The sequence below is a fragment of the Oncorhynchus masou genome, chromosome 27 (assembly GCF_036934945.1).
Source record: "Oncorhynchus masou masou isolate Uvic2021 chromosome 27, UVic_Omas_1.1, whole genome shotgun sequence".
Classification (NCBI taxonomy): Eukaryota; Metazoa; Chordata; class Actinopteri; order Salmoniformes; family Salmonidae; genus Oncorhynchus; species Oncorhynchus masou.
The window spans coordinates 38,712,709-38,729,794 of NC_088238.1; the positions used below are offsets into that span (position 1 = coordinate 38,712,709).

The 17,086-nt window shown below is 41.2% G+C and overlaps 2 protein-coding genes across 3 annotated transcripts in view; one reads left to right on the forward strand and one right to left on the reverse strand.

Moving 5' to 3' along the window:
- The window catches only part of LOC135516103 (collagen alpha-5(IV) chain-like), a 90,251-nt gene extending 81,717 nt beyond the window's left edge, over positions 1–8,534 (reverse strand). Inside the window, 1 exon segment of the mRNA XM_064940143.1 lies at positions 8,245–8,534. Within this exon segment, the coding sequence (XP_064796215.1) occupies positions 8,245–8,334 (90 nt within the window). The 5' untranslated portion in view covers positions 8,335–8,534.
- An 826-nt stretch (positions 8,535–9,360) lies between these two features.
- Positions 9,361–17,086, forward strand: part of LOC135516104 (collagen alpha-6(IV) chain-like) — a 179,936-nt gene continuing 172,210 nt past the window's right edge. For both annotated transcript variants that reach the window (XM_064940145.1, XM_064940144.1), the window contains exons 1-3: positions 9,361–9,431; positions 9,563–9,729; positions 9,908–9,953. In XM_064940145.1, coding sequence (XP_064796217.1) covers positions 9,719–9,729; positions 9,908–9,953 — 57 coding nt within the window. In that variant the 5' untranslated portion in view covers positions 9,361–9,431; positions 9,563–9,718. The remainder of the gene's footprint in view (positions 9,432–9,562; positions 9,730–9,907; positions 9,954–17,086) is intronic.

The window sequence follows — 17,086 nt, forward strand, 5'->3', positions numbered from 1 at the left end:
GGTCAACTGCAGGGAACCTTCAATAAAGTATTTGTTGTCGTTCACATACTTTCATTGAGAAATACTGCTCCAAACATCTACAGTTAGATGTAAAAATAATCGCACGACTAAGATCTCCTCTGTAAAAAAAAACGTCAAAATGAAATGCCTATTTCTTGAGCTATCTTAGATTTATAGATAGTGGAATTAGTTTTGTACATGGAGCAGTTTCCCTACACCTGTTAATCCTTCACATTGGAGTGTCAGTACCTCATTGGACAGCCAGCACAATCTGACACAGACACTTAATAGCCTTTACATACAACCTGACCATTCACCCACTTGTTTGCCTTGCACGTAATTAGTATAGATTGATGGTAATATGCATTCCAGGCCCTATATTCAATATCACTATAGCCGAATGTGTTCTACTCGCCAAAACAATCCAAAGAAATTGGATTTGTTCTTTAAACTGTTGGTCATGTAGAAAATATATATTTATATGCTTTTGCCCAGTGGTGTAAAATACTTAAGTACAAATACTTGAAAGTACTACTTAAGTAGTTTTTTGGGGTATCTGTACTTTACTTTACTATTTATATTTTTGATGACTTTTACTTCACTACATTCCTGAAGAAAATTAAATACTTTTAACTCCATACATTTCCTTGACACGCAAAAGTACTCATTACATTTAGAATGTTTAGCAAGGCAGGAAAATTAGTTAATTCTAGTGATGCATCGATATTACATTTTTGGCTGATACCGATATCCAATATTTTCCTTGCCAAAAAAAAAACAATACCGATATCGATATTAAGAATTTTAACGGCATTTTAAGCATTCTAGTACAGTTAAATAGTTAACACACACACATGGACACAGCAGTCTAAGGCACTACATCTCAGCGCAAGAGGCATCACTACAGTCCCTGGTTCGAATCCAGGCTGTATCACATCCGGCCGTGATTGGGAGTCCCATAGGGCAGCGCAGAATTGGCCTAGCATTGTCCGGGTTTGGCCGGGTGAGGCCGTCATCGTAAATAAGAATTTGTTCTTATTTGCCTAGTTAAATAAAGGTCACACCCACACACACACACACACACACACACACACACACACACACACACACACACACACTGACCAAAAAGTTATTCTGTTGGCATTTACATATGTCCCCATTACCAGTAAAACATAATCAAAACCAATTTCTTTCAGCTGTGCTGTTTCGTTGTTCATTTGTTCAGTCGTTTCATTCTCAACCAGGATTTCTCATACTATGGAACGCCATTTGGGTCTTTGCGTGTCAAATAACACTATTTGACATGTCAAATAAGCTTGTTGATCATTTAGGAACTGAATATGACTGCACATCACATAATAATTTAACGCATTCATACATTTTTGTTACGTAGTTATTACACATTGATTACACTATTACTAGTATTTCATATGTCACAACGATTCATCGATATGTATGCTATGATGCTGGTAAAGTTGTCTAGCGCACCTATGTACAGTGCTGGTCATAAAAAAAAGCTAGCTAGCTTATGGATGCAATCAATGTTCTTCCCCAAATACATAGCAAAACAACATAATTGGTTTCAGTAGCTATAATTAACTAGCTAACTATATGGCTAGATGTCATAATCTGAAATAACCCTCATTTATAAGACAGTTTTTATTTGATTAATGGTGGTCGGACCCATCTATGTGAAGCTAGCCACAATAAGGATTAGCCACAATAGTGGACTTTGCGGCAAGCCTTCAAAATAAAAGTATGTCATTGACAGTGATGCAAATTAATACAAATAGTAGAATTATGCCATAATTGAATAGATCATGCTAAACGAGGTTGGAATGTTGTTATATAAAATCCACAAAAAACAATAATTTGTTAATTTGACAAAAATCTGTTGAAATCATTTTGTATGTATTATACTTTTGAATTGCATTGGGGGCATACTTATTTCACTGTACAGCCTTACCTATGGATTGTGGACCAATGACATATCAGTCTCCTCAGTGACACCCAGAGAACATTAGTGTCGTAGCTCTTATTGCGGGACTCTGAAACAACTGTGAATTGAGACACATTTATTGTCAACCTACTGTATGTGTATTGAACACTATTCCCAAGGGGGGAAAAATATTTGGGGTATTAAGGAGACTGATACCACATTTCATTGATCCCCAATCCTTAGGTAAAGCTGTACAGTGCAATATGAATGTCAATACACGCAATAGGCTGACTGGGGAGGTGATTTCACACAGTCACAGTCCCGCGATAAGAGCTACAATGTTAACATTTGCGTAAACTCTTCACAGTGGTGTTCTGTGTGTGTCATCGAGTAGACTGATACCCCACTTCATTGCTTCACAATCAAACCTTGTTTAACATTATCTAGTCTAAATATGGCATAATTCTACCAATTGTAACCTTCTGCATCACTTTCAAATAGGTACTTTTAATTTGAAGGCAAACCGCAAATTCCACTATTGTGCCAAATCTAATCCTTATTGTGGCTAGCTTCACAACACATAAGCCAGTCCGGTCGAGCCTCACTAGCCAGATGAAGCTAGCTGGCTGCTTATAAAGTTAGCTTTGAGCAACGGGGTTAAGTAGTTGGCTAGCTATTTATTTTCATGAACTGAAGTTCAATTTCAACAGGCGACTTTCATCTCCTTCACCAATTTTAAACATCTGCTATCTGAGCAGCTAACCGATCGCTGCAGCTGTACATAGTCTATCGGTAAATAGCCCACCCAATTTTACCTACCTCATCCCCATACTGTTTTTATTTATTTACTTTTCTTCTCTTTTGCACATCAATATCTCTACCTGCACATGATCATCTGATCATTTATCACTCCAGTGTTAATCTGCAAAATTTTAATTATTCGCCTACCTCCTCATGCCTTTTGCACACAATGTATATAGACTCTCTTTTTTCTACTGTGTTATTGACTTGTTAATTGTTTACTCCATGTGTAACTCTGTGTTGTTTGTTCACACTGGTATACTTTATCTTGGCCAGGTCGCAATTGCAAATGAGAACTTGTTCTCAACTAGCCTACCTGGTTAAACAAAGGTGAAAAAATAAAGGCGAACAACAAGTGGCTGCCGAGCTAATACTTACTCACAAGGATTCCTAAATCATTGCTACGAATTATGAAAATGACTGCAGTTTCTACTGGTCATTGTTTTCAGGCTGGATGTATTGGTGCTAGCTAGGTACCAAGCTAAAGCTACCTTCCCCAGAAGTTGCGGTCAAACAAATAATGCTTTATTACCAACGCGGTTTTGTAAACACATCGTGGCCGGTGTTTGCTTGTTTACAGACTTTTTTGTACAGTTTTGACAGTGCTACTGATAGTAGTGGTGACGCTTGGCTTGCACATGCAAATTCAGAACACACATTCTATAATAGCACTGTGTTATTTGACGTGTCAAATTAAAAGCTTATTTAACGCGTTAAAATGGTGTTCTTTGACGTGTATCTTTTTGACATGCAAAGACCCAAACGGCGCTCCCATAGTATGTTATGAAGGTAATAGCAGTGACGCTATTACTGTGTATCTCCGGTAGGGCAACATGTGTACTGGTGCTCGACCCTTCGGCGAAAGCCAACATCACCCACGACCGAGATCAGTTGATTGTCAAGGGCAAGGAATTCCATTATCTTGGCGTTAATGGATTTCGCCTTTGAGTTGTCTCGCTGAAATGTTCTTACTCTTTCAAATGACTGCTCGACGTGTTGACTGCTCGATCCACACAGCAGACATAGGCTAGCAATGCTGTGTTGAACGTATTGCGCAACATTTTACGTGCCGTCATTACGTCATGTACCTACGTTATATAGGTATGCACGTCAGCTTTGACATCGGTTTTTAACATCAGCGTTTTTAGCTAATATCGGCCGACTCCGATATGTTCACCGATATATCGTGCATCCCTAGTTAATTATCAAGAGAACATCGATGTGCACGCCTACTGCCTCTGATCTGGAGGACTCACTAAACACATGCTTCAATTGTAAATGATGTCTGAGTGTTGTAGCGTACCCCTGGCTATCCGTATATTAAAATAATTAAATAATAATAATAAATTATACTTGCACTTTTGATACTTTAGTATATTTTAGCAATGACATGTACTTTTGATACGCAAGTATATTTCAAACCAAATACGTTTAGACTTTTACTCAAGTAGTATTTTACTGGGTGACTTTTACTTGAGTCATTTTCTATTAAGGTTTCTTTACTTTTACTCAAGTATGAGTATTGGGATATTTTTCCACCACTGCTTTTGCCTACCCATCAAAACTGAGATTGAAAGAGAGCAACATGGGTATGTGTGTGCGTAAGTCTTGATTGTGTTTGTGTGTTTTTAAAACCCGTTGGCTTGCGCCGGCTGCCTGTGAAAGGGGTGGTGAGGCCCTCTCCTCCTCTCCTCCTTTCCTCCTCCCTCTCCTCCCAGCAGGTGAGATAAAGATGGAATTTGCATGCCTTCCAGGAGAGAGGGAAGAAAAGGGGGGAGGAGAGGCGAAAGGGAAAGAGAGAGAGCGGCATAGAAAGCCAACGGAGAAAAAGAGAGGGTCTGGTGGACATAAAATGTGGTGAAGAAAGAGCAATGATTAAAGAAACGAAAGAGAAACATGTGAGAGAAGAAAGAACGGGGAGCCTGCTTTCCTTACCCCTCAACTGCCCTCACGCCCTCACGCCCTCCTTTACCCCTCTCTCTCTCCTTTCACCTCTCTTCCATTGGGAGGCTGTCTGGGATTTCCACTCTTGAGGTGGTGGGTATGGCTATACACACCCATACATACAGATGCTAGCTAGCCATAATGAGAGAGAGAGAGAGAGACAGAGAGAGAGAGAGAGAGAGAGAGAGAGAGAGAGAGGCAGAGGCAGAGGCAGGCAGAGGCTACACTAACTCCACCTGTGACAGGGGTCACCTCTGAGGTGTGTGTGTGTGCCCCCTGTTCCCTCATTATTCACACCCCTGTGCCCTTTGAAGGAATGGGGAATAGAGGTGAAAACTGGAGATGGCTATCCATACACACTCATATAAGAGCATGGGCTACCAATGACTAAGCCAGGAAACTGCAATGTACGGAATGAGTCTGTTATTACTAGAGAGTGAACAATATACAAAATAACAATAAGCATACTATTTACAAAGCCTCACAATAGACACTGATTTGGATCATGAAAAACATATTTAAGAGGAATGGTAGTGCCATGGAGAGAAAGGGGGAGGGAGGGAGCTAAAGAGTAAGAGAGAGGGACAGAGACTGAGAGAGAGAGAACGAGAGAGAGAGAAAAAAGAGGGGGGAGGGTAGCTACACTAATCCAATTTCCAGAATTCCAAAGCAAATTCAGTCACCATACAGTGTATGAATTCCAGGTCAGATGACCAATACACACACCCTCCACTAGAGGGGCACATTGAGGGACATGGGATTTGGGAATGCTGAGAGTGGAATGGGAATTCCAAGGGAACCCAATGGGAATGACTTCGGAGAGAGCGAGAGAGAGAGAGAGAAGAAGGGTGTGTTCACAGTCACATGTGGGCATTTCTATAGGAACATGGTTCTTCATATAATAACCTCCACCAAAACCATCAAAACACCTACTTTTCAGTATGCATTGAACTTCAATAGCCTACATGGTGAGCTGAGCTTTCATTTAGGGTGTGTCCCAAACAGCACCCTATTCCATACATAGTGCACTACTTTTAACTAGGGCCTGGGTAGGAACTACCCTGAACGTATGTATCTCTTCTTATATCACACACTGACCCTAGTCGCTATATAATGCACTACTTTTGACCAGAGCCCTATAGGGAATAGGGTGCCATTTGGGATGTGACCCAACTCTTCATATATCACACACGGAGGGGAAAAAAAGCTTTGAGGACACCTCATGCAGAAATAAGTCAGTTGGTCCACGCGCAGAGGAGAGAACTCTAATGGTCCATCCATTCCCACTGAGATGTCCGCCTGCTGCCAAACACATTTAGTTCTTACAGTAAGTAGATATAGGGAGGCCCGACTTGACTGAAGTCAAATTCTCTCATCTCCCTTCCTCTCGTTCTCTCTTTCCTAGCACCTCTCGTTCTCTCTCTCCTTCCATCTCTCTCTCCCCCTCTCTCTCTCTCACACTCTTTCTCCTGCACTGTGAACAGACATAGGATTCCACATGCTCACCGAAGACACAACACACGTCAGTCTTCTCTGGCAAGGTGGCAATACTGTCCCTCGTGTCCTCCATAGTTTTTTACTCTTCCTTCAGCACTCCTTACATCTCCTCCTCTATATTCCCTTTCTGTTCCATTCCTGTCCTCTCTTCTCTTTCCTCGTCCCTGAGTAATTTCTATCTTCCTCATTGACCCTTTACTACAACTCTCCTCCCTCTCTGTCTTCCCTCTCTGTCTTTATTCCCTCCTTTACCTCTCTCTCTCTCTCTCTCTCTCTCTCTTCACCTCATTCTATGGGTGTCTCAAAGGGGGCGGTCCGTTCCCTACATAAAGCACATTCCAAAGAGACAGTGGAACTCTCTCCCCAATCAGAGCACAGGGACGAGTCCATAATTCCTTCCACCTCTGTTTGAAACTCCTTGACAACAATGATACTCTGGGAAGTGGAAGGCGCACAGACGTCACGCCTCAACCACAGATCTAGAATCAGATTGGCCCTAATTAAACCTGACCTCGGTACTAACCTTAACCATAAGCTGGTGATTTATTACCCTGTGTCAGTGGTTCGTTGCATGGCGTATTACTGTAGTCTATGGTACTACTGTAGGGTTAGCTGTCTCTGTTCTGCCTCTAGCTCTGACAGCTAGCCACACCTCGGTATCTCACCTGAGAAGGCTAGTTCAGTTCACTGTCTCCACTGCAAGAGAGCAGTGGCGGTTGTGTCTGACTTTGTGAGTGCAGTGAGCAATGAGTGTGTTATCAATATGAATGAAATAGGATCTTAATTTCCATAGGAAAGTAAAGTACTGTTATACTTAGATTTTTGACGAGAGAGAGCAAGAGAGAGAGAGAGAGAGAGAGAGAGAGAGAGAGAGAGAGAGAGAGAGAGAGAGAGAGAGAGAATGTCTACATGTTGATTTTTACTTCCTGGGTGTCACTGTCTCGTTGAAATGCATTTAAGCATTGATTGAATTGTTCCGGGACAAAAAAGTTATTTTGTTGCTTTTTCAGGTGGAAAATAAACAAAGCTCACTGCATACTTACTGTGAAGAGCATTTGCTAATTTATGTTAATTATGAGTAAATTACCAATGAATTAATGACTATTAATATTGTTTATGACTAAATAGAAATACTGATGCATACACTGCTACGACTACTACCTGATGAATAAATAAATTGTATAAATTAACTTTTAATTTGAGTCCCTTTAATGTAGGTTGTTGTTTAATAGCACATGCGTTCATTGAGTACCTGTGACATGGAAGAGTTTTGGGGGTAAAACATTCAAACGTTGTAACCTTGGACATCATGTGTGATGTGATGTGCCCCAATACTCAGTGACAGCGGATAATGTTAACTCTCACTTTTTAACACGCAACGCAAAACACTCATTCTCTCTACTTGCAATGTTTTATTCAAAGTTAAATTTAAATGTCACCACCCCAAAATACAAAAGAAACAGGCTACATAATCGCAACTGTGCGCATTGTAACAGTGTAACACTCTACAAGGAGGGCCACGGCCAAATTTCTTGCAAGTAAATCTTTTCCACTGACATTAATGGACAAAAAGTAGGAAAATACACAGCTTCTTACAAGTCGGCCGGTGCAGAACAGATCTAGAAAAAAATGTATGTGCGCTACAGCCGGGCTCCGGTGGCCCGCACTCCTTCCCTCAGAACTCTGAACAACTACAAAACGAACGCGGACAAATGGTCCCTGGAATGGAGCTTGTTCGTAACTGTGCAATAACGCTATGATAACACACGGACCATCTGTGTAAATATATAATTATTATAATTATTCATGCAATAAAAGTTTAAAACACATTTTTGGTCAAAGTAGGCTACAACATGAGACGTATTATTAGACCTGGGGCAGAAAATGAACACTTGTTATAAAGTATCCCCTCTATTTATACACTTTCGCCAACAAGACGCGGGTGGGTTTGGAGTCCGGCCCGTTTGAAGCAACCTGTCGCTGTTTTAACGGTTTGAATTGGTTAGATTTCATTAGAAATACATCGACAAGTGTGTGAAATTAATTGTAGGCTGGCTACTCACCGCTGATTCCGATTCCTGGACCACGATACACAGGGTTACGAGCACCAACCCCACCGCGAGATTTCGCAGACTCTTCAAGTTTTTATTCATTTTATTTTTACTTTTAACAATTCTGCCTCAACTAAACATTGACAAATTCTACCAAAAAAAACACATCAGAGAATTGTCATGTTCTTCTGCTAACTCGGCTAAAGAACAGAATAATTTTCAGAACGCAGTAGACAGATTCTTGTGGCGACTCCGAGCTTTCCAGTCGTGGGACCGTTCGCTTCTGCAAACCCCTGACTGACTTTTTCCTCTATCGACTTGCCAGCCTGCTACAGCCGGATCTACTTTGGATCAATGCGCATGCCCCTGACACTTGCTTCAACAGGTCTTGTGTGTGATATACTGTGCAATATCCCACAACTTTCAAACAAACCCCCCAAAAAACGAAAGATTGTTTTGTTTTATATGCTAAGATATACAACTAATAAGTAGTTATATTTCGGTGTAGGTCTTTTTATTATTTTATTTTTTTTACAGTTGCAAACAGACACACCAGTGTCGGGGCAGTTTTTCGTTGCCTCAGGTTACAATCATCTGTTTTTACATAGGCTCAAATATTTACTTGACAGTTTAAAACGTCATCCTAACATGTTGCATGTCATTACCATACTGATTTAGGGGAATACTTGACGCGTTTTTGGAAAGGTCAGGGAATGTAGGGAATTATGTAGACAATTCCACAAAAATGACATTTTCTTGACGAGTGGTCAGTTATTCATTCGTTTTTCTCCTCTTTTGCAGTCGAATGGTGCAGTTTTCCCATCTTTCGGCCTATAAAAGCATCCAAACCCAAGATATAAACTCAAGGTATCACAAGTGTTTTCAGCGTTCACCGTTCAACATTCAACATTCATAGCCTGTCACACGAAATGTATATTTGATTTCCTATTTAATCGAATTGGAACATCAAAAGAACGTTTAATTCGCTTGTAATCACTTTATTCGAGTAGTGATAGTGTAAGCTAATAGGGCTTTCTAACTTGTGCGTTAAACTGGTAACAAGTGGGTAAAGGTAGGCTATGGAATATGAGTGACATGGCTAAGCCCCACCTCTCTTCTCTGCTCTCATGCACTGCGAAGCAGTTGCGGTGCGTGAAACAAGTCCGGCGGGGGACGAACGTTTTCACAACTGAACTTTGGTGAGTTTAAACTTTCCTTATACTTTATAGCGCAAACCGACGAAATTACCTAACTATTTGAACTAGTAGCTAACGAAAAGAACCGTTTGGTGCGTGATTATAACCCCCTTTTTTTGAAATTGCACTTCTAGTGCCTCTCTCTTCTCGTATTTCCCGAAACAGAGACGCTTTTTGGATTCTTCAATGAGCTCGTCTAGGCACTTGTAGCGGCGGCTAGGAGGGAAGACGGGACTGGGGGAGCACTACAGGAAAACTACCTGAGTTTTCTCTTCCAGACGTGATTCAAAATGAAATTCTGGTGCGTTTATTTTAGCTACAAATTACATGTTGCCATAGTGGTATAGTTTGACATTGCTTATCAGCTGTTCTGCATAGCCAACTATATAGAGCGAATACTTTCTTACAAAGTTATTAGGCCTGCGAATTGGATTATTTGAAAAAGCAGACGAATATATAATTGTTTATTTATTTGATAGGATTTGTGTACTCGCTGTCAGCTGGGCAGTAGAAGCGACACTCGGGGTAAGTGCGATGTGTTTCCTCAACTTCTAGTGCCTCTCGAATCAAGTGTGCGCATGTATAATAATCTTCCAAAAAATTATGCGGCTACAGCCTTGACGTTTTTCTTCTTCTTCTGTAGCTGCATTGCAAGCCTGAGATGTAGAATTTAGGGCAACATTGTGGCAAACAATAGCATGCATGACCAGGCTCGGTGTAGACTAACGGACATGCACAGCTCTATTGCGCAGAGTGGAGTGCTCGCACAGTCCATACATTGTGTATCCTTGGGCTATATGTAGGCTATTTCAAATGCTTCTATCAGGCGCTTGCATCATCTACATGTATTTACAAATATATATAGACATGTGAAGAAGGTTTATTATTATTATTATTATTATTATTGTAAATAATTCACAACATATTCACGCACAGTGTAGTTTTTTCTCGCCCGCTGCAGTTTTGTCTATGACATTGCACAGTGTGCCTGGTTTATGCTGGATTCATTGGGTAATGCCTTCTCAGAGAATCACCCATCCTCTTTTGGGGGAAATTTAAATATTTGTCTTGTGTTTATTGGACACTGTCTGTATACTTTTTAACGCTGATTACAATAGCCCACCAGTCAAATTGCTGACTCACTTTTCATGCATAATTTGAGTTTTACGCATTTGGAAGTATTCTTTATTTCAACATCACACAGTGACAGTAGAGATGGAATTGTTACTATTATTATGATTCTCATTTTAAAATAATTTACAGAGTTAAAGTGTACATAATTCATCAACCATGAATGAGTTACAACAATAGTATTTATTGAATAATTTTTATGCTGTCTGTTCAGGAGGAATTGGGACGGAATAGATCACTGCATTTTTGGTAGGCCCGCTCAAATTTGTGAAAGCTCCAAACCCCGCCCCTTATGAATATTTAAAACGTAATTAAGACGACCCAATGATTCCAGCCACACCTGAGAGCAATTCCTTCACTGTACGGTGTAGGCCTACATGTCATTGTAATAATTGTGCTCAAGAACATTCCGATGTGACGTTTGTACTTACTGCGATACTTTCAACAATAGTATGTAGCCACCAGTATTACCATATTCGCTTGAATTTTGTGCTGCCAAATTTGTATGGTAATGTTATCAGGATTTAATGATGATTATAGCTAATATAATGATTATAGGCTCGTTTTAAAGTCATAGTTTACACTTTCTTAGAAATTCATTAATTCTTCTGATTTACTGGTAATTCATCAACACATACAGAATTTACAAGCAACTTTCTATGAAGGTTTGATTGCAAAATGAACTCTTGATGCCCTGGTCTTTGTACTAAGACTGAGACACACACATTCAAAGCAACCATTGTAGCTAAGGGAGAATTGACCTCATGAGTTAAAGCCTAGGTGATGGTTGCTCTGTGAACTAACCAAGTCTCCCGGTCCCAAGCAGACTTCCTCATCATGCTAGAGTATTTAGCCAATCTACACCCTGCATGATCGAAACAGTCAAAAATCAAATCAAATCACATTTTATTTGTCACATACACATGATTAGCAGATGTTAATGCGAGTGTAGCGAAATGCTAAAGACGAAAACAGTGTGTGTGTCACTACAAGCAGCTGAAAGGGTAGATACATTGGCAAGAGAAAGTATGTGAATCCTTTGGAATTACGTAGATTTCTGCATAAATTGGTTTTGCAATTTGATCTGATCTTCATCTAAGTCACAACAATAGACAAACACAGTGTGCTTAAACTAACAACACACAAATTATTGTATTTTTCTTGTCTATATTGGACACATCATTGAAACATTCCCAGTGTAGGTTGGAAAAGGTATGTGAACCCCTAGGCTAATGACTTCTCCAAAAGCTAATTGGAGTCAGGAGTCAGCTAACCTGGAGTCCAATCAATAAGACGAGATTGGAGATGTTGGTTAGAGCTTCCCTGCTCTATAAAAAACTCTCACAAAATGTGTTTGCTATTCACAAGAAGCATTGCCTGATGTGAACCATGCCTTGAACAAAAGCGATCTCAGAATATCAAGAATTGTTGACTCACATGAAGCTGGAAAGGGTTACAAAAGTATCTCTAAAAGCCTTGATGTTCATCAGTACACAGTAAGACAAATTGTCTATAAATGGAGAAAGTTCAGGACTGTTGCTACTCTCCCTAGGAGTGGACGTCCTGCAAAGATGACTGGAAGAGCACAGCGCAGAATGCTCAATGAGGTTAAGAAGAATCCTAGAGTGTCAGCTGAAGACATACAGAAATCTCTGGGACATGCTAACATCTCTGTTGACGATTCTACGATATGTAAAACATTAAACAAGAATTATGTTCATGGGAGGACACCACGGAAGGAGACAGTGCTGCTAAAAAAAACATTGCTGCACGTCTGAGGTTCGTTAAAGAGCACCTGAATGTTTCACAGCGCTACTGGCAAAATATTCTGTGGACAGATGAAACTGAAGTTTATTTGTTTGGAAGGAACACACAACACTATGTGTGGAGAAAAAAAAGGCACAGCACACCAACATTGAAACCTCATCCCAACTGTAAAGTATGGTGGAGGGAGCATCATGGTTTGGGGCCTCAGGGCCTGGACAGCTTCCTACGATCGACGGAAAAATACATTCCCAGGGTTGTCAAGACATTTTGCAGGAGATTGTAAGGCTATCTGACTGCCAATTGAAGCTCAACAGAAGTTGGGGGATGCAACATAACAACAACCCAAAACACAGAAGTAAATCTACAACAGAATGGCTTCAACAGAAGAAAATACGCCTTCTGGAGTGGCTCAGTCAGAGTCCTGACCTCAACCCGATTGAGATGCTGTGGCATGACCTCAAGAGAGCAGTTCACACCAGACATCCCAAGAATACTGCTGAACTGAAACAGTTTTGGAAAGAGGAATGGTCCAAAATTCCTCCTGACGGTTGTGCAGGTCTGATCCGCAACTACAGAAAATGTTTGGTTGCGGTTATTGCTGCCAAACCAGTTATTAAATCCAAGGGTTCACATACTTTTCCCACCCTGCACTGTGAATGTTTACACAGTGTGTTCAATAAAGACCTGAATACGTATACTTGTTTGTGTGTTATTAGTTAAATTCGTGTTTGTCTATTGTTGTGACTTAGATGAAGATCAGATCAAATGTTATGGCCAATCTATGCAGAAATCCAGGTAATTCCAAAGGGTTCACATACTTTTTCTTGCCACTGTACATAAGTATTGTTTTTCTCCGTCTTTGGGCTTTTGCCCAGTCCGTCTGGTCATTCTCTTGTGGTTCCACTTAAGAATTTTTATTATTGTGGTTAGTTAATGGGGATTAATTATAAAAAAGGTCCCTCCCCATATCCCTTATTGTCAATGGAGTCGTCTAAGTTAAAGTTAAGCATTAACCCTGAAATCTTAGGCATGAACTCAGAATGATTAAGGTCATTTTCAAGGAATGGGTGAGGCTTAGAACTTGTAACATCTAGAGTCAGAGGCAGATGCTTATGCCCATCCGCCATCCCCTCCCGCAATGACCTAGTAAAACTGAAACTACTTGACGGTAACAATGCTCACTGTTGACTCTAGTGGCTAGTTTCCATGTAATCTCCCGAAGTCCTCCGACATGGACGGACGTTGAATACTGACTTGTATCACGGGTGACCTGGCTGTTGTACTACCACCCTCAATGGTGGTCAGCCTATCAAGCGTAAGTCAATACATTGGTCCAAAACCTCCGACTTCTTTGATAGTGGGACAGTAGGCATCTCCATGGTAACAGTTTTGTGGTAGGTATCCAGAGATCCTGTGTGTGTGTGTGTGTGTGTGTGTGTGTGTGGTTAGAGGAGTTTATGTGGTTAACCAGACTAGCCAGAGATAGCAAAGTGGTTCCCATCTCAACCCTACTCTATCTCAGAGAGAGGTGGTGGAGCATGTAAGGAGTCTCTCTCTCTCTCTCTCTCTCTCGCTATCGCTCGCTCTCTCTCTCTTGCACTCTTTCTCTTTCTTTCTCTCCTCTTCTTTCCCCTCCCCTCCACCCTCCCCCTCTCTATCTCCTCTCTCTCATCCCTCTCCCCTATCCGTCCGTCTCTCTCCCTGCTACTGCAGACAGATAACATGTCTTTATCACACCCCTATCCACAGGGTTTGGAGATAACACTGACACACTCACACAGGGTCACACAGTGTCTTCACACAGTCACACACTTCTGTTCAAACGAGCCAAATCAGACTTTGATAAGCATAAATTCAATTTGAGTGGGAGTTTAGGTTTGCCCCTAAATGAACAGTTTGATAGATGGGTACAACATTTTTCGGTCTGAAAACAGAACATCACGTCAGTCTATGAACACTCCACGGAGGAAGTGCTGGACTGATGCCTGACGCAGCTGATGGCAAACTGTTTTTCACACACCCATGAAGAAAGGAGAGGAGCGGTGGAGGAGGGTGAGATAAAGCCGAGGTTTACATGACAGGAGGAACAGGATTTTTAAAATGTATTTTTTAAACTGCAGAAAGTGGCATCTAGGGTGTTTGAGTGAAAACGGGAGTTCATCCCTCCACTGCTCAGAATGTCATAGAAAGATATTTAGTAGTGAGAGTTCTCTAAAGGTGACACATAGAATGGGGATTTTGTCAAGATAGCGTCAGTCTGGCTATCTTCCCAGTTCTCTTCAAATAGATAGGAGATATCTCAGACACGTCATGGCCACATCAACACCGATAGAGCGTATCAACATTTGACTCACCTATCGGTAGATAGATTGTCACTTTTACTTGTTGGGTCCTTACTGAACATGTGGCACTTACAACCTACAGTATGACATTTGGTTATGAATGACTCGTGAAGCATCTATGAAGGTCTCATGAAGGGTTTATAAAGGCTTCATAAAACCCGAAATTGTAATTCCTTTGAATCGGGAGTTTATATTTGTCTGTTTACACGTCCATCCGTCATGTTGCTAGACAGTGTTGTTAGGAATGAAATCACTCAGATGATATGGATAAAGTTGTTTGGAGTTTGTCTCCAGGGGAATAGTTCCAACAGGCAGGTGTGTATATTCTCTGTCTTGTTCAAGACACATGGAGTCACGGGGACTGTGCTTGTGGGGGTGCACGTCTAGCCCTCTTCTGCTCTCGTCATTGGAATGTTTACGTCTTTTATCTCAGCCCCCCCCCCCCCCCCTTTCTGTCATCCCTCCCTCTTATCCCTCCCTCGCTCTCGGGTGGAATTCGCTGCCTGGCAGAACATGTCAGGGTCTCTTCCTGTCCGCAGGTGTCACCTCTACAACAAAAAAAGAAGTGCTATCTCAAACCTTAAAGGGTTCTTCGGCTGACCCCAGTAAGAGAACCCTTTAAAGGACCCTTTTTGGTTGCAGGTAGAACCCGTTTGGTTCCAGGTTGAACCCTTTTGGTTCTATGTAGAAGAACCCTTTCAGAGGCCGAATAACTATTTTGGAACACTTTTTTCTACGAGTGTAGAGTGTAGAACGAGTGTAGAACATTCCTCCACTAACTGATCACTTTTGATTTGTGGTTCCTACCCCCACCCTCTCCTCACCTTCCCCTACTCCCTGTGTGGATATGCATGGCCCAAGGGGGTGGAATGCAATAGAAGGCTGTAGGTGCCCAATGGCGTGTGTGTGTTTGTGAGTGTGTGTGTGCATGTGCGAGTGTGTGTGCATTGTGTGTATTTCAGTGAAGGGTAAAAAGTGCCAGAGGTAACACTTACAGACCTAAATCTAAATGACCTTAGATGGTTGAGATAGTCACAGGTTTTATTGAGGGTTAATATATGCTCCCTGGGGTTAAACAAAATAGGAGACATTTATGTGCTCGGAACAGCTATTTAGGAAAGTTCAGTTCTTAGCGGTGACTTCCTGAAAACATGAAGATCTGAATGTTCAAAGTGGTAGAAAAAAAAGCAACGGTTTCAAAAAAATATGGCTGGCAGGGCTAAGTGAACATAATAAAGAAGGAAAAAATATTTTTTTTAACTTTTGAAAATCATCTGTTTTGAAATGCAAAAGCCAAAGCGTAGGCAGCAGGCAGTATCCTGTGTGTGTGTGTGTGTGTGTGTGTGTGTGTGTGTGTGTGTGTGAGAGAGAGATCCGTTTATTGTTTATTGTTACCTGATGAAATTGCTGTACAATATGATCTTGTTGCCATCTGATGCACATGCAGATGTCATAAATCAGCACTGCAGGGCTCTCCCTGTACTCTGCCGTGCCTTGATTGTATTACTGTTGATGATATCTGGAAATGTGCATGTACACTCTGGCCCATCTACTGTTGCAAGCCCCAATTCTGACTAGTGCTCTGATATCTGCTTCACTGATTTCTGCTCTCGTAAAAGCCTGGGTTTCTGCACGTTAACACAAGAAGCTTATTACCCAAACTGGATCAATTGGAAGTGTGGGTTCACAGCTCCAATCCAGATGTGTTGGTCATTACTGAGACATGGTTAATGAAGAGTGTTTTGAATACTTATGTTAACCTTTCTAGTAATAACCTTTTTCGGCAAGATAGATCTTCCAAAGATGGGGGGAGTGGCAGTCTTTACCAAGGAACACCAAGTCTGTCCCCAAACAATTTGATTTGGGGCGGCAGGGTAGCCTAGTGGTTAGAGCTTTGAACTAGTAACCGAAAGGTTGCAAGTTCAAATCCCCGAGCTGACAAGGTACAAATCTGTCGTTTTGCCCCTGATCAGGCAGTTAACCCACTGTTCCTAGGCCGTCATTGAAAATAAGAATTTGTTCTTAACTGACTTGCCTGGTAAAAATAAAAATGTGCTGGTTTTAATTATTAAACTTTCAAATAGCTGTTTGTTGATTGTTGCTGGGTGCTATCATCCTCCATCAGCACCAGCCTGTACCCTACCTGCCTTAAACCCTCTCCTGGCCCCTTACACTAAGTCTGAATTTGTCCTGCTAGGTGACCTAAACCAGGACATACTTAAACCACCTGACCAAGTCCTAAAGCAATGGGACTCCATACATTTTTCTCAGATTATTACCAATCCCACAAGGTATGACTCCAAACACCCAGAAAAGGCTACTCTTCTTGATGCTATCCTCACAAATAATCCTGATAGGTATCAGTCTGGTGTTTTCTGTAATGACCTTAGTGATCACTTTTTTACAGTCTGTTTTCGT